The sequence below is a fragment of the Staurois parvus genome, unplaced genomic scaffold, assembly GCF_062004578.1.
Source record: "Staurois parvus isolate SC_StPar_1 unplaced genomic scaffold, SC_StPar_1.0 ptg001062l, whole genome shotgun sequence".
NCBI classification, from domain to species: Eukaryota; Metazoa; Chordata; class Amphibia; order Anura; family Ranidae; genus Staurois; species Staurois parvus.
The window spans coordinates 1,930,319-1,957,045 of record NW_028318858.1 but is presented as its reverse complement, the minus strand read 5'-3'; the positions used below and the strand labels follow the sequence as shown (position 1 = coordinate 1,957,045).

General features: G+C 40.8%; 1 protein-coding gene across 50 annotated transcripts in view; it reads right to left on the bottom strand.

The window, feature by feature from the left end:
* RIMS2 (regulating synaptic membrane exocytosis 2) overlaps positions 1-26,727 on the bottom strand; it is a 919,325-nt gene that overhangs the window by 299,742 nt on the left and 592,856 nt on the right. For all 50 annotated transcript variants that reach the window (XM_089658335.1, XM_089658295.1, XM_089658297.1 and 47 more), the window contains 2 exons: positions 10,020-10,150; positions 1,990-2,161 (listed from right to left, as the gene is read on the bottom strand). In XM_089658335.1, the coding sequence (XP_089514461.1) occupies positions 1,990-2,161; positions 10,020-10,150 (303 nt within the window). The remainder of the gene's footprint in view (positions 1-1,989; positions 2,162-10,019; positions 10,151-26,727) is intronic.

The window sequence follows — 26,727 nt, the reverse complement described above, 5'->3', positions numbered from 1 at the left end:
GCTGACTTTAATTTATTTTTGGGGGGAGACAGAATCTCCTCTTAAGTAATCTCCCATCCGCAAAAACAAAAAAGATTACCAGTATTATTTAAAATAGACTTACCTTAGATATTGGCCAACTCATCTGGGGGCCACTGACATCACTCTGCCTTAGTGTGGAACCCTGGAAAAGCTGAGCTTCCCAAATATTGCAAGAATGCACAGCTTCATCACTAGTGTTCATTTTTTGGAGGGGCTACTAAACTCTTTCAGTCTGAGACAAGGTCCGCTTTAACATTTCTCTCACTAACTAATGCCATTATTGTATGCTTAGCATAAGAGATAAGTCATCTTCCTAAAATCTACTGCACTGATCATGCACCCTGTCCTGCGGCAAATTTTATTACTATGCCATTATTTTATTACTATGTCCAGGCCAATTTTCAGCTTTCAGTGCTATCACACTTTGAATGACAATTGTGCGGTCATGCAACACTGTACCCATATGAATGTTTTAGCATTTTTTGAAACAGATAAAACTTTATTTTGGTGGTATTTATTCACCACTGGGATTTTTATTTTTTTGCTATATAAATGAAAAAGTCCAAACATTTTTTGAAAAGTGTTTTTCTTATAACATTTTGCAAATGAATAATCTTTCTTCATAAATCTTGGCCAAAATGTATTCATCTGTCTTTTTAGTACAAAAAAATAACCCAAATTAGTTTATAACCAAAAATTATGATTGAAAAAATTTTTTTTACATTATTATGTTTTTTTTTGTTTTTTTTTACATACCATCACCCTAGCAGTACTGTGTCACCATAGTGACACTGTACTACTCGTGGGGGGTGATGGAGATTTTTTTTTCTTTTTTTTAAACGTATTGCTTTTACACCCATATAGGCTGTAAAAGCAATCATTTCTATTTCTCTCTGGTTGCATTCTTGCAGCCATTGAGAAATATTGTGAGAGCTGTGATTGGTCACAGCTTGTCACATGGTACAAGGCTGTTGTGAATAGCTTTGTACCATGTGACCTCTGTGATCATTCACAGATTTTCCTAGTAGTAAGCAATGATGTCAGAAGTGACATCTTGCTTACTACTATTCATGTGATCACTGATTGGCCAATCAGTGATCACATGAATCAGGACCTCGAACAAAGGTCCCGTACAGCGATCGGTATTCTGCTGTGCCCTCCAGACACCCATACACAGTGGGCACTGGATTGCGGTGCTGTGCGCTCCCAGGGAGCGCTTACAGACAGTGAATGCGGACGCCGTTTAGAAATGGCCACTCCTGCCCTGCTCCCGTCCGGTTGCTTATGTACATGGGCCGGATGGGAAGTGGTTAATAGGGATAATTTTTTTCTCTACAAAAGGTCAAACAATGCCCCATTTGAGTTTCAGTACTCACTGATCTCATTTGACCAGAACACATATCTAAATACTTGTGTCCAAACAAGTGATATCAATAAACAATGTGCACTTTAATGTTTTGCTAGTTTAGATGTAAGCGAAAAGCGCTTGGCTAAGGACATAAGTGTAAATTACTTTTTCAACTAACAACATCACCACTATCACCATCCTGAACATTGAGTATATCATTGATAAAAAAGCCAAAAAAAGAGAGAATATTTTTTTCTGGAATGTGATAGAACACCAGCAGAGATGTTGGTACTTCAGAAAGTAGCATCATGAACCAACAAGACAATGCTAAGATAAAATAAGTCAATAAATTATTCTTTTATAGTTAGTTATATAATTTCTTTATAAAAAAAATATCTTTTCACTGCAGTCTACAAAGATTTACATGTGAAGTAGGACACACTGAAGCCCTCAGCAGTTTAGCTCATTGTTCGCATTTCAGTGATTCATTTGTAATTTCAACTGAAACATACGTTTAACCTGGTCGGATTGAATAAAAAAAAAAATCAAGAAATGGTGCAAGTATATAACAGAGACAGAACTCATCTTTCATCATCAGAACAGTAGAAGAGTTAACTAACCTCTCCTAAGAATTCACTTTCTTCCTCTCGAACTCTGGCTTGATCCCAAAGTGTAATCTCCAACATTCGTTCTCTAAACTCCCTCCGAGGAACCGGAGAGTAGATGAATGTTTGATTCCATTTGGGTTCTAATGTCTTCTTCACAGTCTTTGTTCTTCTTTTGTTCTTATCACTGTAATAAAAGAGAATAAAATCAGTGTGGATTCAACAAATGTCAAAATAATTTAAATCAAAACTGTTCAAGACAATAGCAGTATAATGTGGTAATTTTTACTTATACCCAGTTCAAAGTGAAAAAGAAAACCCTGATATTCTTTTTCACTGCAATCAAAATTTTGTGATCAGAAGATGGTACAGAAATGAACAATTAACCTCTGTTCTTCAGTTCCTCTACATCACGGGTGTCAAACTGGCGGCCCTCCAGCTGTTGCCAAACTACAAGGCATTGAAAGATTGACAGTTACAAGAATTACTCCTAAAGGCAGAGACATGATGGGACTTGTAGTTTCGCAACAGCTGGAGGGCCGCCAGTTTGACACCCCTGCTCTACATGTTAGATATTACACATTGGGACACCTCTGTACCAAATTTCACAGCCTGCACCATGGATCCATGGATTTCTAAATATTAAAATTTCTGTAACATTTTCTGCATCAGGCGCTCCCCATTTTCATCTTCACAATGTCTCTTCATCTGCATGGAGTATGTTATATTCTCCACAGGGCAATTGTCTGTCTTTTCATATTGGTAACCAGTAATTTGATTATGGTTTCCAATATCATAGTTACATGTTATGTATGTAACTATGATATTGGCAACCATAATCAAATCAAACATTTAAACAAAAAATCTTCTTTCGTTTTGGATAGAGCTGGGAAAGATACAACAGACACACTTAAAATAAAAAGCTGATGGTGGTACCATTCTCTGGAGGTTTTTTGTCCATGCTGGCGATTTTTCCCTCACTTCTTGCCCTTTTTTAGGCACTTCCTGTTATAGGGTGACAAAGCTCTGTCCATGGGTCTTAAAGCTTCACCTACATTATCATCCTGTACTACACTTTCCCAATGCAGACTCCAACCACATTGATGGCTGGTGCACAGGCAATGTCGATTGTTGTCACCAAAAGAAAACCCACCCTGAGAAATGCCATGCAGTCATCACTAGAGTGAGCGCATGAACAGTGGTGGTGATACGCTATGGTTGAGGTTTACCATTCCTTCTCACAATATAAGTCCATGAATTACCTGCCTCACTGACTGCAATGTAGAAATTTCTGACTGCTTCCAGTGGCTAAACTGAACATCTATACATTTAATACAATTAAGAAAATGTGTAAAACAGGGGTGTCCAACCCATGGCCCACTGTGGTGTTTGGCTATTTTTTGGTATTTTCATATCTTAGATACAGTTGTGGCCAAAATTATTCAACCCCCAATGCTGTAAAGGGGTTTAGGGACTATAGTGTACATTTGGAATTGTATTCAGAATCAAATCCTACAAGGACGTTGTAACTACCCAAATGCAACTAAAATGACATCAATTGTTTATGTAATACAGTAGTAAATGGTTCTTATGTGGTTTCTTCATTGCCACAATTATTCAACCCCTTAAAGACTACCACTCTGAAGAACAGAGGTTCATACAGGTGCTTTCCATCAGGTATTGAAAACACCTGTGGATGTCACCGAGCAGCAATCAAGCATAATAAGCACCAATTAGGCAGCTTTAAAATGACTGTGATACTCAGCTCCTTCTAGACATTTACTGGTGTGGTTACAAACATGGTGAAGGCAAGAGAATGGTCCAGGAAGACAAGAGAAGAGGTGATTTCTCTTCACAGGAAGGGCAATGGCTATAAGAAGATTGCAAAGATGTTAAACATACCAAGAGACACCTTAGGAAGCATCATTCGCAAATTCAAGGCAAAGGGCACTGTTGAAACGCTACCTGGTCGTGGCAGAAAGAAGATGCTGACTTCGACTGCTGTGCGCTACCTGAAGCGTAGAGTGGAGAGAAGTCCCCGTGTGACTGCTGAGGAACTGAGAAAAGATTTGTCAGATGTGGGTACAGAAGTTTCAGCCCAGACAATAAGACGCACACTGCGTAATGAAGGCCTCCGTGCCAGAACTCCCAGGCGTACCCCCTTGCTGTCTCCAAAGAATAAGAAGAGTCGACTGCAGTATGCCAAAAGCCATGTGGACAAACCACAAAAGTTGTGGGATAGTGTTCTGTGGACTGATGAAACAAAATTAGAACTGTTTGGGCCCATGGATCAACGCTATGTTTGGAGGAGGAAGAACAAGGCCTATGATGAAAAGAACACCTTGCCTACTGTGAAGCATGGTGGAGGGTCAATCATGCTTTGGGGCTGTTTTGCTTCTGCAGGTACAGGGAAGCTTCAGCGTGTGCAAGGTACCATGAATTCTCTTCAGTACCAGGAGATATTGGATGGAAACGTGATGCAGTCCGTCACACACCTGAGGCTTGGGAGACGTTGGACCTTTCAACAGGACAATGATCCCAAGCATACCTCCAAGTCCACTAGAGCATGGTTGCAGAGGAAAGGCTGGAACATTTTGGAGTGGCCATCGCAGTCACCAGACTTAAATCCGATTGAGAACCTCTGGTGGGACTTAAAGAAAGCAGTTGCAGTGCGCAAGCCTAAGAATGTGACTGAACTGGAGGCCTTTGCCCATGAAGAATGGGCGAAGATACCCGTAGATCGCTGCAAGACACTTGTGTCAAGCTATGCTTCACGTTTAAAAGCTGTTATAACTGTAAAAGGATGCTGTACTAAGTACTAAGATTGAATGTCACTTGGGGGTTGAATAAAACTGATAATGCTGTGAGCACAGAAAAGACATTTGTGGTTATTTCATTATAACTGTTATGTTATATTTGTCTGACCTACAAGTGCCTCTTTAATGTAAATGTAAGCAAGATGACTGAATGATCAAAAGCAATGTCAAACTGGCCAAAACACTCAATTTCAGTGGGGGTTGAATAATTTTGGCCACAACTGTATGTGAACTTTTTAGATTTTAAGATCATGTGTTGTTTTAGATGCTAAGGCCTCTCCTACAGATATGCAAATTAACCAGTGGGACTGGTTTATGAGCTCAGAAGAGGAAGTCAAGCTAAAGGATATGATGTAACAGAAAATGGGGGAGGGGATTAGGACTTTGGGCAACCTTGTGGTAAGAGACAAAGTGAGAGTTGTTTTTGGGACTTTGGGGAAGAGACAAACAGTTGTTTTGAGAGACAAAGAAGGACACACTTGTTCTGGAGCTGGATGAGGAAGCAGTTGGACTGAAAGAACCACGATGAAGATTCCATCAATGGAAAGCCCAAGCTGAGTAGCTGTTTTGTATACTTATTGCATACATGTTGTAGATGCTTATTTGCTAGGAAGCTACTCAGCTTGTGCATGTTGTAGACATATTTTCTAATACTTTCCATTTGTGTATCCTGCATTCGTATGTGCAGCTTTTGTCTAGTAAAGCACATTATTACACTACAGAGGTCTAAGTTTCCTTGGCTTTTACCGCAAGAATCTTTAAATAGACACCAAGCAAAACACCCAGGGGCCACGTGCGGCCCGAAAGGACTATGAATGCGCCCCAACACAAAATCGTAAACGTACTTAAAAATTTAATTTTTTTAAATCTTTTGTAAAAATGTGTTTACATTTAGCGAACACATGTGACTGAAGAAAAAATTTTCAGTGCCCCTTTACTGTACTGCTTTTTATCTTCCCAAGAAAAATCTCCCACTCTTCACAATCACGCCTTATTCATATCATCAGTTTTTGGCACCACCTATATTGGTGAGCAACTATTTTCAAGAATGAAGCACATGAAGGGCAAAATTAGAACCCAAGTATCTGATGAGCACCTTGAGAACTCGTTGAGAATTGCTACTACGTCCATTGAACCAGATATTGTTGCGTTAGTTTCTTAAAAACTGTCAAATGTCAAAAGTCACATCAAAAATTACAACAGGCACAATATGGAACCTCTCCAAAACAAAGCATTTTTTGGTAAATTGGAGTTGAGAATTATATACATACATTTTCCAGAGGAGCTTGCAGATGTGCGTTAGATGGAAGTGATTAGGGTTACAATAATGCAACCCTGATCACTGTCTTCTATCCCACACTGGGTCTTGAGGTGGGTCAAAGCTCACTGGGAAAATATATGTAAATAACTCTCAACGAGGAGGCCAATTAGCTGAATTGAAGTACTTGGAGGAAAACACACAAACACTTGGAGAACATAAAATTAAGTACAGACAGTGCTGTGGCTATAAAAGAATCTAGCCAAGAAAGGAATTCTAACCAAAGTGGCTTTACCTTGATTGGGAACAAATCCTTAGAACAAGGTTGCAAGGAGTTAAACTTGGAAAAAAAAAAACTTCTCCCATTGCTTTCACTGAATCCCCTTTTCACATCTAAATATTGTTCACTATTCATTACACCCCTTTTTTTTAAAACCTATCGACATATTTTATTACTAAACAGAAACGTACACGCATTTTGCAGGTGCTGCCTTAGAATCCTCTAATGAGATGTGTTTACATTTAGATTGGTTATCTGCAATTAAAATACTTTAATGACCTTCAGTAAGTGATATGAAACCTAATTAAAAGTTAACTGGTATTTCAGACTACCCCTTTCATTAGCAGTATGCCAATGCAACATTATCTCTGTGATGACACCCATAAACACAATGTGCTGACCCACAGACATTGGAAGTGAAAGACAATAAGACTACTTGCTCTGAGAAAGAATTATTTTGTTTCAGACATCAAATTCTCAGCATTTCAGGTTTAGTAAGGATAATTTCTCTGCTCCAGCAGTCCTTAGCTGTCACAGTGGACAGTTTAGGAAGCCTGACAGCAAATGAAGAGAAATGGAGCTGCATGTGCAAATCGGTCTGATGACTTGTTTATTAGGTGACAAATTCAGCCTTGCACCCAGCACCAACCCCTGATACATTTACAGATAACTCTTTTTTATAGTATTATTATTATTATATTACAGGATTTTTATAGTTCCAACAGTTTGTACAGCAAGGGAGACAGTACAATTACAAAACAAGAGGTTTAGGGGGCTCTACTCATGAGGTGGGGTATGTGGTACAAAAGGTAATAACTATAAGGAATGAGATTATGGAAGAATTAAAAGTTCAGTTGTTGGGTTAAGGTGGGATAGCTGGATAGACTGAGGATGAGAGAGGCTCTGGAGAAGTCCTAGAGGCTAGCATGGAGGAGACAAGCTAGCTAGAGCAGGAGCTCTTGGGAGGATTAGAGAAGACAGTTTGGGTGCACTATTTTGACAAGATTGGTGATATAGCTTGGGGTAGAGTTGCAAATGGCTTTATATGTTGTTGATAGTATTTTTAATTTTATTTGTTGGACAACTGGAAGCCAGGGGAGGGATTGGCAGAGATGGGTGGTGGACACTGAGCAAGGTAAGGTTAAAGAGTCTGACAGCAGCATACATGATAGACTGAAAGGGGGACAGACTTTGTAGAGGTAGGCTTATGAAAAGGGAGTTGCCCTATCACCACCCGAAGGGTCTAATTATTCTCTCTAACAACCTAAGCAGTGTCTGGAGTACAAGAAGGTTTAGGCTGGGTTTTTCACTGCTGCAATATGGTTTTGATCCGACGTTAAGTGCAATTATATAGTGCTACTTGGATGCAACTTGGATTCAACTTTGATAAGGTTTGTATATTCTATGGAGCCAAAACTGCACTGGAATGGCACCAAAGTAATACAGGAACCTTTAACAAAATCGCATTGTGCCAAGTCGCATTGATGTGAACAGGCACCACTGAAAACAATGTGATTTCTATTGTTATATGATTCTATGCAACTCAAGTCACATCTGAAATCGCAGTAGCGTGAACCATAGATGTGTCATGTAACGTAGCGCTAGTCAATTAACTGGATCAAGGGGCTTCAAGTGAAGCTTGGTAACACCAAAGGAATACACATAAAATTTTATATACTGTATGTAATGCTACAGAGATTGTCAGAAACTGTGCAAAGGGCTAAGTAGATGGTCACAGACTGCTAAGGAAATGGACAGAGACCGTGGGTATGCTACAAGGGAAGACTAAGGAAAAAAAGTAAACTGTATATTTAGCAGAAGCCAGTTCTAAGAAAAATTTGCCTTCACTGGCATGAGTAAGCTCCTAAACAGTGTTTACTACTGGCCTCTGGGGCCACACAATAATTACCAAAAAGTCACAGGCATGTAAGAGGGTGTTGTCTATAGTAAAATTCATGTTGAATTATAAAATACTTTGATAATTTGCAAAGTAGTAGTTCATCATCTGGGACAGCTGAAATCAACAGCCACATTTGCTAAAATTTTAAGACTGAACAAAGAACAATGCATAAACATTGGTGTCCAGCCTAATAATTGACCGTACCAGAGGTGACCAGACTGCATGTCCAAACTTTGCTGCTGAAAAACAAAGGAGCCCACCACAGCCTCACCACAGCTGGGGAGTGTATAATGGGGGGGTGCACGGGAGCCTGTGATGTGAAGGATCTGAGTCAAAGAACCAACATGACACTCATACCTTCCCTGCAAGAAAATTTTACTGACCAGACCCCGTGAATTTTAATTCAGAACCCTTGCCCTAGAGTAAGACAACTTCAATAAGAATGCTCAACTGTTTAAAGTAAACCTATCCTGAGAGGGTAAGTAGACTGTCATAGCTGATCTTCCAAAACTACTAGATTCTTGGCTGTCATTCTGGTCCAATGGCTTCAGTGACTGGTCTTACTTTAACCTCAATCAGCCAATTATGATCAGTTCGAGACATTATCATTTCTATGTGTACCCTTCTCAAAACACATCCTGAACAACTAAAGAAGCATTCTGTTTGGTTTGATTTTTCTGATCAGAAGCTATTTTTTCCACTGACCCTGCAACAGAGATGTCCTCCTATTTCAAAACCCTTCCTCCAAATGCATAAGCAACCTTCACAAGCATTTGACCGTGTCAACTTGATCATTCAGGGCGAGGGCTTCTTTAAAGCTCACCCAGTTATACTTACCTTTACAGCATTCACCCACCACTCCTTCTTCCATCACAGCTGCTACAAATACTAGGTGTTTCTGGGTATAGGGGAGCATGTGGCATCTTCCCTTGATGCAGTACTAACCCTGAACACTGTCACTGTCAGCAACCCCCAGTAAGCTTTGACATCTGCTGAAGAATGGTATTTTGAGGCAGCTATGGAAGAAGAAACAGCAGGTCCAGTAATGTGAAGGTGAGTATACGTGGGTTGGGAATGAACATAAGAAAGACCCTGGAAGACCTAAATGGGCAAGGAGTCTCTTTAAGGAAAAAAAAAAAGCTTTCAGTGGCTAGATCGTGCTTGCATATCTGACCACCATTTCTACATAGCTAGCAATATTGTCATTTTTGCTATAGGCACTAAATTATGCAGCATTATTAAAATAGGCAGCAACCTAAACATTATGGAGATGGAACAATCCTGAGAAAATAACAACATGGAGAGTTAAATGGTGAGTTACATTTAATTGTTGAAAAATGTAACGCTACCTAGACCTGAGCAATAGCACTATCAACTATCATTTCAATCAATTACAGTTGAGCAAAACAGTAAGGGAGAAAGACTTGGGAATACTAGTTAACAGAACGCTACTGAAACACCACTCATTGTCTAGAAGCAACAAACAAGATATTGGGAGGTATAGAAAAAAGGGAGATTAAAAATGTGAAGCTAATATAATATAGCCTCTACATAAATCAAGTGTAAATTCACATCTCAAATGTTAGGTCCAGTTTTGTCAACCACATTGTAAAAAAAGAACAATTTAGACTTCGAGGTGTGAGAATTGATTTTTTGTGGTAAAATCTGCAGCAGCTGAACAGAGTTTTGTTCTGCCTTTCTCTGGACCAAGGCTAAGAAGGTTTGAGACTTTGAACTTAATAGACATCAGCTTTCTCTCAACCTTATTAGCCATGTAACTATGTGACTTACCTTCGATCTGGAAGAAAATAAATTTTAACATAAGGATTTCTCGGTCTCCCATCCTCTCTCGATGGTAGGTCCTTAGCTCCTAATATAGTGACTATTAATTGATGACCACCTTTGTCATACCAGAGTTTTATCTGCAAAGTAGAAAAAGTACAATGTTTATCAGCAGTCATGTAAGTGTTTATACAATTATAATTTACACTTTACAGAAAATATTGAAACCGAAGATTCTATTATAACATGTATTTCTTTGAAAGCAAACTGAATGACGGCTAAAGACTAGATAACCTACAGTTTACTGCTCGTCTTCCCCACTGCCCACTGCCTTATCAAATACATTTAGTAACTAAAAAAACTACGACCTTCATTTTTAATATAAATCATATAATGCTTATATAATAGGCCAAAAGCACAGTGATTTGCTAATTAGCAAAATCCAGCAGCTGAGACCCCCAGCTTGCTCATTGGACAGTGGAGGAATAGCAGAACATTAATGAGATTCCTTTAAACTAATGAAATCTGAAATCTTGGTTTTATTTGGATTACTGCACATCTACTACACGGCTTACGTACAGAAACCCTAAAAGCCAACACCAGCCAAAGAGTTAAGGGATAGTTCACACTAGATGCAGTTCAGTGCACTTTCTTTCTGCATCAAAAATGCATACCCAGTGTTTTACGTGTATTCCAATGGCCCTAGTTCACACTAGATGCAGTTCAGTGCGCTTTTTTCTGCATCAAAAATGCATACCCAGTGTTTTCCATGTATTCCTAGTCCACACTAGTGCAATCAGTTCCAGTCAGTTTCCAGTGCAGGAAGAAAAGTAGAACATGCTGTATTTTTTCCTGCACAGAACCATACTGGAATATGGCAAACTGCATCAAAACTGCACCGGAATGGAGTGTGGTGTGAACTGTAAGCAAAAACGTACCCAGAGTGCATTTTGCAGTGTGAGCGGGCCCTAAATAAAAATTTTGGACATGTAGATGTAGAAAGAGTTTTTATTGTGCCTACCTTGGAGATATTTCTCCTTATTTCCTGTTGGGGCAGGAAATGAGGATTTATCTTTCCAGTGTGGACAAAGACTGTGGCAAAACACTTTATTTTCAGTAAGAAGAGAATAAGTTAAAAACCTTCATCAGGTCATCACTGTCTGTGTCTTAGCCCGGGGTTCACACTGATGCGGTGCAGAATTCGCAGTGTTTTCTGTGCAAATTCTGCACCGCATCATTATCGCACCCCGTTCATGCGAACCGCTGCAGGTGTGTATGTTAAGTTAACAACACCGTGAAGTCGATCCGCAAAACATGGTGCGATGTGCAGAATCGAATCGCATAGGTGTGAATACGATCGGATTCTAGTGCGGATGCAAAACAGGGTCTTGCACTTTTTTGTTGTGGATGCGGTGCAATTTGAGCCATACATAATGTATGGCTCAAATCGCATTGCACACAATCCGCATCTGATTTGCGCAGGAATGTGGTGCAGTTCCTGTGCGAATCACATGCGATATGCCGCACCACATGAGTGTAAACCTAGCCTCACTGTCCTGGTGACAACAGCGCCCTTTATTTCTTGCTCTTCTGTCACAGGGACAGGAAGTGTGGTAAAAATCTCTCTAACAGGGACACAGATAACAAAAAAACATGACAGAAGTGTTTACAGTATTACTATGCAAAAAAGGTTTTGGTTGGTGTTGGGATTTACAGATTATGTCTATGGCTTAATGCACACTGCAGCCAAAAAAACACTTTTACAGGCGGTTGGCATTTTTCTCCTGCCTCTAAACAGCCCTCTATGTTAGCCTTTGGAATTAATTTACTTAAATTGGAGAGTGGAAAATCTGGTGCAACTCTGCATAGAAACCAATCAGCTTCCAGTTTTTTGTTTTATTTTTGTCCAAGCTTAATAGAACAAGCTGATGTTAGAAGCTGATTGGCTACCATGCACAGCTGCACCAGATTTTGGACTCTCCAGTTTTAGTAAATCAACCCCTATGTGTCTATGCACGTATAGGCATTTAGGGGCAGAAATCTGAACTCAACAAAATTGCATTCTGGAGAGGAGTGTTTGGGTAGAAAAAACACCCAACGCGCCTAACCACGTGTAAATGCACCTAAGTGCTAATAAATTAATATTCTGGCTAATGAAATTAATGAACACCCAAATGCTTGTCGTGCTGGAACATTTAAAAAAACACGGCTTTAGGTGGGTTTTTAGCGCTGCTTCTCTCCTGCCACGAGAAAGGTGTTCAGAAGGACTGAGCAAAAGTCCAGTGTGCATGAAGCCTGAGTGCCGGTTCACATATATGCGGATTGGAAGAGTTTTGAACCGCATCCAATCTTCATGACATATGAATTAACATTGCTTCCTATGGTGCCTGTTCACAAATGTCCGATGCAATGGCAGCGCGGATTCTGTGCGGATTGAAAAAGAGTCCTGTCTAATTTCTGAGCAGTGCGGTCTGATTCATGTGCGGATTACAGGCTATTGACTTCTACAGGAACAGCTTCTGAATTGCACGTCATCAGTTGTGATCAAAATTTCAGTTCAAGATCAGGTTTCAGCGCGGTTTCAGCTCAGTTTGTTTTCTTCCTCTCCACCTCAGGAAAACCAAAAAAGCCTTGCAAAGCCGCATCCAAACCTGGTCCGACCCTGTGCACAGTTCAATCTGCAGTTGTGTCACAAAAAACGGTCCTGTACTGGACTTGAACCGCTGAACAAGTAGCTTGCAATGCACAATTAAACCGGACTTTGAAAGCCGTAATGCACATGTGTGAATTGGCAGTTAAGCCTTGTACACACAGGCCAAAAATCGTCTGGTTTGGAAAAAACGGACAACTTTCGGCCCGTGTGTATAGTTGTCTGTTCTACATAAGTCGTTCTCATGACCAGCTCCTGTTGAATGGGGATGCTGGAATACCAGCATTCAAGCAGTGCTGGCAGCCCCCTGTGTGGCGGGGGGGGGGGGAGTCCCCCTGTCAGTATACAATTGCACAGCAGGGAGATCGCCGCACTAATATTGCTTGTGTAGTACGGTGTGTACTACGGTAATCTGTCAGTTTTTTTGTTCACTGTATTCCCAGCTTTAAAAATACAAATATAACTCCATTTTCAGAGGAAAATCAGAGCCAATTATTCTACATGTTTTAACAATGTTATTATTTGCCTCTCTTCAGTCAGACAGGTTTCCCTATTTGTCTTCAATTGCTTGTAAAGAAAAAAAACTGCATCTGGCAGTCTTCGTTTTTTACTTGAATAAACCATAGACAAGTTTTCTACTGTTTTTCTATGGTCAGTGACCACCCTCCCTGACCAAAGCTTCCACTCTAGAGAGGCAAGATTTGTCTTGTGTCTGAGTGCAATCAGCAAGTATGCAAGCAATGCATTGTGGGACTTCATTTCTGATTTGAAGATCTCTACAATAAAAAGGTAGCCAGATGGACTCATGCAACAGCATCTTAGGGGAACCACTGCAATTGATCAAAATAAACCACAAGTTATCAAAGTAAAAAGACCCTGGAACCTATTGCGGGTGTGTGTAAAGACGGGTAAAGGGTATCTAAACCTCAAAATGTAATATACTGCAGATTATTACTCCTTAGGTGTGCTGTTTCTATTTTCAGACTTTAAATGTACTATATTTCACCTGTTGATCCTGCCAATAACACACTTCCTGTCCTTGGGTGACAACACTCACTCATCGTACTGTATTGGAGAATAAGCATTGTCAACATAGGACAGGAATACAATAACTTCCCTTTTCCTTTTCACCATTCCATAGAGGGGAGTGGCTCTGTAGGCCTCAATCATAGTTGGGAATAATGTACCTGATAACAGTCAGCAAAAGCTGAGAGCACAAGAAAAAAATCAGCTGAAACAATTTCTGGACAACTCAACCAGTATTTTTTGCACTTATGGAACAGATTTAAGAAAACTCTTAACTGTATAGCTAACAGATCAAAAGGGACCAAATGGGGCAGTTCACTGTTAGGGTTTACATATCCTTTAATGTAGTGTCTTGTTATAAATGCAAGGTCCATCTGATGGAAGGACAGCTGTACACACAGGCCAAATGTTGGCTGGTTCCTGTTGAACCTGCCGATATTTGGACTGTGTGTACCCAGTTTTAGGAGTTGGAGCTCTGCCTCCTGAAAGATGCTTAACCTCTGCCTGATCTCTCTGTACAGTCATAACGTCAGCACTACCTGCAGCCAACAAATGTAATATGAATCTGCCAGTTGTAGATAGAAAAGGTGGCAAATATAATTCACTGTCAGTCAGTCTTGTTCTGCTTTTTCCCCCATTTCAACAGCCTACTATGCTTTCCCACTGTCAGCCTGATTTGATCTTGATGTATCTGTAAAGATGATGAAAATTTAAATTAAAGAATTTAAATTAAAGAAAGTACTGTCTACCAGCCACCCACTATGACAATTTATAATGGACAAAAACATTTCTGAAAGTTTTTACTTATTATTCTTATTTTATGTTTCAACTATTTGTTTGACTATTCGACTGATAATGTCTAATTCAACAAAATTAACAGTGGGACAATGTTATTCTCTCTGTATTATGGCAGACCTTAATGTGAATCTGTGGCCAGGTTATGGATATCAAAGTATTTATGTACTCTTAGCAAACAGTTAATGCACTTGAAATCAAGTCCTTACCTCTACAGCTGCTGGCACTGTGGAGCAATTAATTTTTTAATTTTTTTTTTTACAATAGACAGACTAAGGTAGACACTGTTTTTGCTTTATAGATTAAAAGCGTGCTGAATTACTTCTAACAGGGTGAAACAGAGTGAGCTGAGCTGCTGAGTTACGACTAGGAGAAGGGAGCAGGGTGAGCTTAGCTGCAGAGTTCCTGCTTGTAGGGGGAAGCAGCGTGAGTTCAGTTGCTGAGCTCCTGATAGGAGGAGGGAGCAGGGTGGGCAGAGCTGCTGAGTTACGTCTGAGATGGTAGGGCAGGGTGAGCTGAGCTATTGAAAGAAAGACTTGGAGAGAATCAGTGCTTGTGCTATACATTTTGAGGTTGAATTGTTTTGTGCTGCCTGCAGCTACAGAGGCCAGTAAAGGCTGGCTTTAGAGATAGTTTACAGCTTGCATAGATTATGTAAATACTTGAATATTCCTAACCAGAGGCTCACTTTAAGAATGACTTTATTTCAGGTAACAAACAGGCGGAACTAGGGTTGGGAGTTGGGCGGGCAATATATAGTATGGTATGTTTAGATCTACTGTATATAAAAAATAAACTAGTCATTACAATGTTTTTCAATAAAACCAGCAGGCACGAATGGTGCATAATATTAGGTTAGAGAACAAGAAAAACAAAATCCTTAAATAAGCCAAATGCCTAAACCTCTGGCAGCACTGTGCATGAAATCCTAATTAGGGCTTATATCTGTACAATTAGATAATACTGAGTGGGAAGATGCAAGATATCGTACTAATTAAATTTTGTGAAGACTTCTGATATCTTTTCTAAAACAAGAAGGCATTTATTACAGTGGCGATTACAAGTTCAGTGGCCTTGTCTAGTCTAAAGTAAATAGCTGGAGATGTTAGGCTTGAGGATAGCCTATTAGTAGTGCTAATTAGGATGGTATGATCATCAAACTTGCGGAAAGTTTTTGTTTATCCCCATCATGCATTCAGCCGTATATTTACTGCACCCCATAGGGACCAAACTATGTTTTCCGCAGCAGCTCAACTGCTTTAGAGTTAGCTTTCAACAGTTAATGCTCGGTGGCTAGATAACAGGTTATTATTGTGTGTTTAATCTGAAGGTTGTGCCTAGTTTGTTTGACGAGGTACTCTACACTAAGCATTAGTGCATCCAAACTGATCAACTATAGCATTTGAAAGTATTAAAATATCTAGGACCTAGGTGTGAAGAAGCTTCCTACCTAGCATGTCTTAGCTAAGCAGGTCTAAGTTAGGAACAAAATAAAGACTCCTCTTTTTTGAATCATTGTGCAATTGTGGGGTCATATAGACTGCATAACTCCCACTGACTGCCAACATTCTTAAAGCCCCATTGATGCCTCCCTATTTATTACTCCGGTTGCTGTTGATCAGAGCACTGTGCAGGGGGAAGCGTCGGAGTGCTGCAGACTTGGACCACTGCTTGTGTGTGAGAGCAGTAGTCCAATTCTCCATCATGGTGCTATCACAGGCTATTTTTTTCCTTGCTGCAGTATGGATAAATAGACAGATACAAGAGCATACTTGCAGCTTATATGCAGCCTGACTACCAAATAAGTCTCAACTGAGCTTTCCCCCTAAGCTGCAGCCTGCAGGAGGTCCATCAGCATCATCACATACAATGCAGGGCTATTAATCCTGTATTGCATTTGGAAGAGGTATGTGTACCACTGCAGCTGTGAGCGGTTTAGCGATCAGGAGGTAGAAATCTGGTCCCACAGATAGAGCGAACCTCACAGAGCACAGAATAGGATAAGTATTTCTCCGTATTCCAGCATCCCTAGACATAATGAGCATTTAAAAGAGAAGTATATTTTTTTTCTTTAAATTATACTTACAGTGCCTTGAAAAAGTCTTCATACCCTTTGAAATTTTCCACATTTTGTCATGTTACAACCAAAAACTTAAATGTATTTTTTGGGGATTTTATGTGATAGACCAACACAAAGTGGCACATAACTGTGAAGTGGAAGGAAAATGATAAATGGTTTTCAAAATATTTTTACAAATAATTATTTGAAAAGTATGGCGTCCATTTGAATTCAGTCCCCTAACTAAAATCTAGTGGAAGCAATTGCCTTCAGACGTCACCTAATTAGTAAATAGAGTCCACCTGTGTGTACTTTAATCTCAGTACAAATACAGCTGTTCGGTGAAGCCCTCAGAGCTTTGTTAGAGAACATTAGTGAACAAACAACATCATGAAGGCCAAGGAACAAACCCGACAGGTCAGGGATAAAGTTGTGGAGAAGCAGGATTAGGTTATAAAAAATATCCCAAGCTTTGAACATCTCACAGAGAACTGTTCAATCCATCATCCAAAAATGGAAAGAGTATGGCACAACTGCAAACCTACCAAGACATCGCCGTTCACCTTAACAGGCCAGGCAAGGAGAGCATTAATCAAAGAAGAAGCCAAGAGGTCCATGGTAACTCTGGAGGAGCTGCAGAGACCCACAGCTCAGGTGGGAGGATCTGTCCACAGGATAACTATTAGTCATGCACTCCACAAATCTGGCCTTTATGGAAGAGTGACAAGAAGAAAGCCATTGTTGAAAGAAAGCCATAAGAAGTCCTGTTTGCAGTTTGCGAGAAGCCATGTGGGGGACACAGCAAACATATGGAAGAAGGTGCTCTGGTCAGATGAGACCAAAATGGAACTTTTTGGCATAAAAGCAAAACTCTACGTGTGGAGGAAAACTAACAGTGCTCGTCATCCTGAATACACCATCCCCATCGTAAAACATGGTGGTGACTGCATCATGTTGTGGGGATGCTTTTCTTCAGCGGCGAATGGGAAGCTGGTCAGAGTTGATGGGAAGATGAATGGAGCCAAATACAGGGCAATATTAGAAGAAAACCTGTTAGAGTCTGCAAAAGATTTGAGCTGGGGCGGAGGTTCACCTTCCAGCAGAACAACGACCCTAAACATACAGCCAGAGCTACAATGGAATGGTTTAAATCAAAGCATATTTATGTGTTAGAATGGCCCAGTCAAAGTCCAGACCTAAATCCAACGGAGAATCTGTGGCAAGACTTAAAAATTGCTGTTCACAGACGCTCTCCATCCAATCTGACAGAGCTTGAGCTATTTTGCAAAAAAGAATGAGCAAACATTTCACTCTCTAGATGTGTAAAGCTGGTAGAGACATCCCCAAAAAGACTTGTAGCTGTAATTGCAGGGAAAGGTGGTTCTACAAAGTATCGGCTCCGGGGGGGCTGAATACAAATGCACGCCACACTTTTCTGAAATTTTAATGTAAAAAATGTTGAAAATATTTTCCCCCCTAAAGTCTGAAGAACAGTAAACTGGCCCTTTGCTTAGAAAGTTTGGAGACCCCTGCACTAGATTTTAGTTAGGGGTATCAGAGTAAAGGGGGCTGAATACAAATGCACGCCACACTTTTCAGATATTTATTTGTAAAACATTTTTAAAACTATTTATTGTTTTCCTTTCCTTCCCTCACTGGAGTGCTGGGCTGTAAAGGGGCAAGAGGGGCTGGTTCAGGCTCTCAGCGGATCACTGTGAGGTTGAGCCAGGTGCCGGTACAGGCTCCTGAGTGGATCCCAACCATATGGTCGCAATCCTTCCCCAGCCTGGACCACCTCTGAGACGTTAGTCGACAGTGGGCTTTAACCCACTTTTGGCTGAAAATGAGTCACAGGAAGTACATCAAAATGAGCTTTGGCTGTACTTCTCCTTTAACCCTCACAGTGTAGGGGGTCCCACTGTAAGGATATTTTTTGTTCCAGCTAAGAGCTCAGCTTTAAATATAAATCTAAGATAAAACTAAATCCTGCATGATCTCTATTTTATAGTGTGCAGAAAAACTAAAGTGGTTCTAAAGTCTCAAGGTTTTTTACCTTCATGCATTCTATGCATGAAGGTAAAAAACCTTCTCTGTGCAGCAGCCCCCCCCCCCCCCAAATACTCACCAAACCCCCTCTCAATCCAGTGATGTGCACTGGAATCTCAGCTATCCTTGGACTCTCTCTTCATGGGCTGAGAGAGCAAGTGGGAGACATTGCTACCACTGCTGTCAATCACAGCCAGTCAGCCAATGAGAAGAGAGGGGGGTGGGGCAAAGCAGCAGCTTCGTGTGTGAATGGACACATGGAGCTGCGGGTGACCCCATAGCAAGCTGACGGGAGCGGCTAGAAGCACACGCAGGGGACCTGAGAAGAAGAGGATCCTGGCTGCTCTGTGAAAAACCACTGCACACAGCAGGTAAGTATAACATGTTTGTTATTTAAAAAAAATAATAATAATAAGCCTTTAGAATCACTTTTTATTACTGCCAGTGAACCCACTGGAGACATTTTTCCTCACTTCCTGTCCCTGTGAAGCCTAGAGAATTAGGGGGTGTGATCCTCACCAAGACAGGAAGCCATGAACAGCAACAAAGAAATTGTCCTCATGCTACTAAAAATGTGTTCTTTGTTTGGTATGGGTCCCTGTTGAAGAAATCCCGCAGACCGCAGCAAAAACCTGACAAAAGTCTGAACCATCTATGCTCCATCCAAAACAAAAGTACAAGTTTTGGCTGGAGTTAAGCTTCAAGAAGAGCACAGCTAACACATAACTCTGGTTTTGTATATAATGAGTCCCACCAGATGCAGAATCCAAGAGAAAGCTGTTCATAGCTCTTATTTAGAGATCTAAACAGCTTGCCATTAACAATCCCTTCTTTGAATTTAGAAATATAACTGAGCACCCCGGGGACGTTTGACGCTAAGCACACTATATGGAGATCCCTAATTGCAGCTGCAGTTTTTTTTTTCTTTGGCAATGAAAAGTTTAAGGAATGAGACTGAAGTTCAAGTGTCCTATTAAGAGTTACATACAGCAAGCATGTTGCTGAGTCAAAATCACAGGAATCATACAAGTACTATTAACCCTTGTAAAGTTCAATATTATACACAGGATTTTAAGTGATGGCTGCAACACAGTGGGGGGGGGGGGGGGCAGCAAAGGTGAGCATAAGTAGGTTATGGGGGGCTTTAAAGAGACTGTCACTTTTCCCTGAATGAGCAAAATGATAAAATCTATACATATCCTACACTTTATCCCAAGATGATGGGAGTTATGTTTACAGACCATAGGAGGGCCACAGACACAGTAAAGGTAACCACTTTGTATAACAGAATAACATCAATAGTACACATTAAAGAAGTGGCACACTCAGTACTGGATCAGTCTGCAAAATGATTGCCTTTACTGTGCCTAAAGGGGATACTAGACTTTAGGTTCTTCGTCTGCTACTTACAAGGAAGAAGGCTGTTCAGTTAATTTAGCATACTAAAGTGTATCTAAACCCAGGAAAAAACATCAATATATTGCAACTTATCAGTCCTCAGATGTGGTGGCTGCATTTGTTTTCTTTTTTTTTTCAGGATTTTGTTTGCTTTATTTTCACCTGGTGATCCTGCCAGTAACACATTTCCTACCCTAGGTGACAAGGCTCACTCAGTGAACTGTATCTATGGAGGAACAACATTGTCACCCTAGGACAGGGATAGAGAACACTTCCCTATCTCCTGTTTTAGGTAAAATAAGGAGGTGTTCTGTAGTACGTGGAGAGAAGTAGAAAAACTGCTGATAAAAGTACAGAGAGCATGGAAAGTTACCAGCAGTATTTCTGGCAGGATCTTCAGAATTTCTTTTCACTTACCAAATAAATATAACAAAATGCTTTCAATGGCATATTTAACAAACCAAAGGGAAGCAAATAGTGTTGGGGTTTACATACACTTTAACTTTCAGGAGCATGTCAAGTATGAGCCCTTATCTGAAATCAGTTGGGTCCCTTTCACGCAGGGCGGGCCCGTCAGCGGATGCGCTTGCTCAGCGGGGATCTGTCCACTGATCCCTGCTGAGCAAGCGGATGACAGGTCCGTATCCACTCATTACTGCACAGACACAGCCTGCTGTCCTCTATGGGCAATCAGATGGAAATGGACAGCCTGTCCATTCCCATTCCATCTGATCCGATAGATGAAAGGTGAATAGATCCCCATCCATCTCTTTTTGGTGGATCAAATCGGATTGGATGTTGGTGGGTGTAACAAACACATGTCCATTTACACCTGCCGTTCCATGAAGAAGGACAGAGGCTCCGATCGGGTCCGCCTGAAACACGGGCAGGCAAACCCAATTGGAACATCTGTGTGATAGGGGCCTTGTGCTGATTCAGCTGTATAAGTATCTATGATTGCACTTCCCATCAATCAGTTTATCTTTGGACAGCAGATTTCAAACTTCACACAGCCCTACGTGGGCAGTATATCACTGAAGAAGACCCCCCCATGTGTGTAAATCTTGAAGAACCTTCTTGAAAAAAGAGCGGCTGTAGGTGCAAAAGGTACTGAAAGAAGAGTGACTGCAGACTCACTGGGTGCTGAAAGAAATGGGGCTGGTGAGCAAAAAGGGAAGTTGGGCTGACCGCACGGAGGGTGCTGAGAAAAGCGGGTTTGTAGGCAAGAGGGTGCAGAGAAAAGAAAGGACGCAGGTGTCACAGGTGGTAAGAAAATGCAGGGAGTGCAGACAAACTGGGTACTAAAAGAGGCAGGGTGCATGTGCACTGTGTGGTGGCAGAGGGGGGAACACAAGTGTTGTAGCTGTAAAAGAAAGGGGGTGTAAGAGCAGTACATGGTGAGAGAAGGGGAGCCACAGGTGAACTGGTGAAAGAAGGGGTGCAGGTGAGGGTGCAGAGAAGGGAGAGTGCAAATGCGGTGGGTGCTAAGAGAGGGGTTTGCAGTGCTGGTGGGTGGTGAGAGAATAAGAGGGTGATGTATTTCCATCCCCTTCCACAGAATGCAGAACCATCCCTTCCTCCAGCCACTGCCACCTGGGGGATAACAGACTGCCTAAGACCTTTTGTGCTGCTGCAGCCCTCTCCTACTCAGACTGTTTTTTGAGCCCTGACAGGTAGCACAGTATGGTCAGGACCTGGAGAGCAGTGAAGAAGTCAAAGTCCAGACCTAAATCCAATTGAGAATCTGTGGCAAGACTTGAAAATTACTGTTCACAGACGTTCTCCATCCAATCTGCCAGAGCTTGAGCTATTTTGCAAAGACGAATGAGCAACAATTTCACTCTCTAATTGTGCAAAGCTGGTAGAGATATCCCCAAAAAGACTTGCAGCTGTAATTGCAGTGAAAGGTGGTTTTACAAAGTATTGACTCAGGGGAGCTGAATACAAATGCCGCCACACTTTTCAGATATTTATTTGTAAAAAATGTTGAAAACCATTTCTCATTTTCCTTCCACTTTACAATGATGTGCCACTATCACATAAAATCCCAATAAAATACATTGACATTTTTGGTTGTAACATGACAAAATGTGGAACATTTCAAGGGGTAGGAATACTTTTTTAAAGCACTGTAAATCTAGAAACTGACATGTAACATTTTGTACCAGTGTTTGACCTATAATTATTGTCCGGAGTTGCTTCTGTAAGTGGTGGAGGTTTTAATAGTGTTTAAAATGTATTTTTGGTTGTCAGAGAAACTTCTCAGCATTATCAATTGATACGCAAACACATTAATACATACATTACTACTTGAAGAAGTATTTTGAATAGTCATGGGCAATGTCTGACAGAACTGCTTGCCAGTTGGATGAGCAAGACGTCACTCCGTCACTGGTGACTTACATTCTGCAGCTTTTCTGTCAGCGAGGAAACAACGCTTTGCTCATCCAGCTGGTGAGGATGTGACACACAGAGGTAGGTGTGGTGTGCTCATTCTTAGCAGCAAGAACTCAGTGCAGCAGTTCCTATCCTGGGGATTTCAGCACACAGAACAAGTGATGACTGAAGGCTGGAAGAAATGTTGCCTGCTCTAACATTTCTCAATTTCTGCTGTGATATGCAGATGGCAGAGTCAGAGCTCGGAATGCACAGCTTGAATTCTTTGTGATGAGGTGGTGCAGACGGTTTTCAGAATTAACACGCAGCTGACAAATTTCCAGGAACTACATGATGCTATTGAGTCAGCACTGACCAAAGTCCCTATGGAACATTTCCTGCACCTCGTGGAATCCATGCCACTAAGAGTTCAGACTATTCTCAAGGGAATATCTGATGCCCAACACCTTATCAACTGGCCAATGAGTGTTCATTAATGGGGTCTTAAAAGTAACAACTGTTTTAATGCCCAGCTCCCACCAAATCTTTTCCTTCAGGTTTTGTCAGAAATTCTCTCACATTTTGATTGCTGTTGCTGTCCTGTTTATGAAGACTGTCTCTCATTCTCTGTTTTAATTTGTTTAAATGTCCCCAAGCCCCCTGCAGGACTCCTGTCCTTTACCCCCGATGAACTGTTCAGCACGCAAGAGCTAGGAAGGAAGCCCTGTGTAAGTTCTAAGTTGCTTTAGTTAGAGCTTATACAGGGTCCCATGTTACAGTGCTGTACCAGTCATCTAGCACAAGCTCTGTCGTTACATGGAATAACGGGTATTTCCTCTGCTCTTGTCATTTGAACAGAGCGATATGTTGAGTAGGATGAAGTGTTACAGAGAACCTGTTATTTTGTCCTACATGAGCAAAGCACAGGTTTATTTTAGCATCAGCCATATACAACAGTATGACAGAATGGCTGGGAAATACAAGACCTATAAAGATGTCATAGCTTTCTTCACTTCTGGAAATATCTAATTACTCTGTGCTGGCCCAGCTCTTCACCCCTTCCTTTCATCTCCCTACAGAACCTGAAGTAAAGGGGAATACTATTGAGAATCACTTGGGGCTGGTGACATCACATCCAAGATGGCAGCATCCAGACTTTGGGCTTTTGGTTGTCTGCACAATGTAACTGAAATACATACACTATATTGCCAAAAGTACTAGGACGCCTGCCTTTACACGTATGTGAACTTTAATGGCAACCCAGTCTTAGTCCGTAGGGTCAATAATGAGTTGGCCAACCCTCTGCAGCTATAACAGCTTCAACTCTTCTGGGAAGGTTGTCCACAAGGTTTAGGAGTGTGTCTATGGGAATGTTTGACCATTCTTCCAGAAGCACATTTGTGAGGTCAGGCACTGATGTCGGATGAGAAGGCCTGGCTTGCAGTCTCCATTGTAATTCATCCCAGTGGTCAGGACTCTGTGCATGCCAGTCAAGTTCCTCCACCTCAAACTTGCTCATCCATGTCTTTATGGACCTTGCTTTGTGCACTGGTGTGAACTTATGCTGGAACAGGAAGGGGCCATCCCCAAACTGTTCCCACAAAGTTGTGAGCATGAAATTGTTTAAAATGTCTTGGTATGCTTTTTTTTTTTTTTTTTTTTTTTTTTAATTTAAATATTTATTAAATTTTTCATGTTAATACAAAAACTCAAAAAGGGAAGTAATTCTCATACAGATAGACATTTATAACATTTCTGCCTTTCCCTTACTAAAAACTCTTTTCTTTCCCATCCCACTACCCCTCCTTCCCACCCCTCCTCCCCCTCTGCAGACTCTAACCCATTCTATTCTCTTGAGGCTTTTTAATTTTTTTGTTAACATCGTTGTTCATGTTTTCCTATATTTCTCTTTCAATCCTGCTCTTTCCCACTTTTCCCATCTCCTGAGATAAACTCTCATTCTATCTTCCTGCATATGATATGATCTTTCCATTCTACCTATCTGGTTTACTCTGTTAATCCAGTCCACCTCCTTCGGTACCTCGACTTTCCGCCAAAACTTGGGTATCAGCCCTTTCGCCGCATTCAAGAAGTACCAAATACCTGAATCTTTATATTTATTTACAGATGTCTCCACATTGTGTAGGAGACACGTCGTTGGGTCTAATCCTATGTCAATTTCCGTTATTTCTTTAATCAACTTGACTATTGTCTTCCAAAAAGCCTGGATTTTCGGACATTCCCACCATATGTGAAACACCGTGCCTATATCTCCACATCCTCTCCAACACATATTTGAACTTTCCCCATTCATCTTGTGTTCTACACTCGGTGTGATGTGCCATCGTGTCACACACTTATAATTAACCTCCACCTCTCTCATACTAACATTATCGTGTATCAATCTAAACATCTTTCTCTGTCTATCTTCATCAAACCCAACTCCCATATCTCTTTCCCATTTTGTCATAAAGTTTAACTTTGTGTTTGTGTCTAATTCTGTGAGTATTCTATACACTTTTGAAATACCGTGCTTCCCATCCCTTCGTGTCTCCAACAACCTTTCAAACATATTCCACTCCTGTTTTATTCTCAAAGGTTTCGGTAGTTTTCCAATAAAACTTTTCAATTGATGGTATTTCCACTCATCCATTCTAATAAAAATGTCTCCCTTCTTCTCTATTAACTCTTTAAGTGATCTCAATTCCCCCTCCACCAATACATCTCTCAGTTGGGTATCCTCCTTTCTAAACCATCTCCCCGATATCTTGTTCTTTCCCGGAGGAAAGTACTCAGAATTCGTGAGAGGCATTAATATTGAATTAAATTCCCATTTCATATTTTTATGTAAATTGTCCCATACCCTAAAAACATTTAAAGTGTAAATACTTGTGCTTTCTTTGGTTCCCCTGAACTGTGGTGGGACCCATATCATCTGACTCAATCTAATGCCACTAAGATCATTTTCAATTGTTACCCAACTTTTCCCCTTATGGTTAAATGTCCAGTCATATATTCTTGCCAAAACCACTGCTTTATAGTATCTCTTGACATCTGGTAAACCCAATCCCCCTTTCTCTTTAGTCCTACTCAATGTTTCATATGCTATTCTAGGTTTTTTATTCTTCCATATGTATCTTGTTAACATTTTTTTCAATATCTTAAAGAAGGCTTCTGGAATTTTAATTGGTACCATTTGAAATCTATACAGTATTTTAGGCATAATTACCATTTTGACTACGTTTATACGTCCTATCCAGGATGGATTTCCTCCTTCTAGTCTTTTTAAATCTTCCCTGATCTCATTTATCAAAGAGATATAGTTTAATCTATACAAATGCTTAGATGAGGTAGTGAGTTTTATTCCTAGGTATTTTATCTCTTTTTCTCTCCATATAAAGGGGAATTCTTTTTGTAATTTTTCTTTTTCGTTCTTTGATATATTAATATTCAGGATCTCTGTTTTCGTTGGATTAATTTTTAAATTTGATAGTTCACCGTACTCCTTCAGAATCTTCATTATATTTGGGAGAGTTATTCGGGGATTCCCCACGTAGAACAATAAGTCGTCCGCAAAGGCCGCTACTCTATGTTCTATGGATTCTATCTGAATTCCCTTTACCGATCCACTATTTCTTATTATTGACAACAGAGGTTCGAGTGACAATACATATAGCAGGGGGGACAGAGGACAGCCCTGTCTTGTACCATTTGACATTCCAATGGGTTCTGATCTCTCCCCATTTACCGTGATGATTGCAGTAGGCTCCCTATATAGTTTACTTATCCACTCTCGCATTCTATCTCCTATCCCCAACACTTTTAAGTTATCCATCATAAAGCCCCAGTCCACTCTATCAAATGCCTTCTCCGCATCAATCGACAAGAGCACCACCGGGGCTTTCCCTCTTCTACTCTTCTGAATAAGCATCAGGGTTCTCAAGCCGTTATCTCTACCTTCTCTCCCCGGTACAAAGCCCACCTGATCTCCGTGGATCCATTCAGGCATCAGATCTCTCAACCTGTTTGCTAACACCTTTGCATACAGTTTAGTGTCTGTGTTCAATAGTGAGATAGGTCTATAGCTGGAGCACTGCGATGGGTCCTTACCCTCCTTGTGAATAAGTACTACATGTGCCTGTAGGGATTCTCTCCTCACTTCCATCCCACCTCCCAGAGCATTCATATATTTCTCCAGCTTGGGTAACAATACTTCACTAAATTTCTTATAGTACCTAACTGTATAGCCATCCGGACCTGGACTTTTTCCCCCTCCTGTACTTCTTAATGCTATTTTAATTTCTTCCTGGGAGATTTCTACGTCTAGGGAGTTCAACTGTGCTTCACTTAGTTTTGGTAATCCCGCA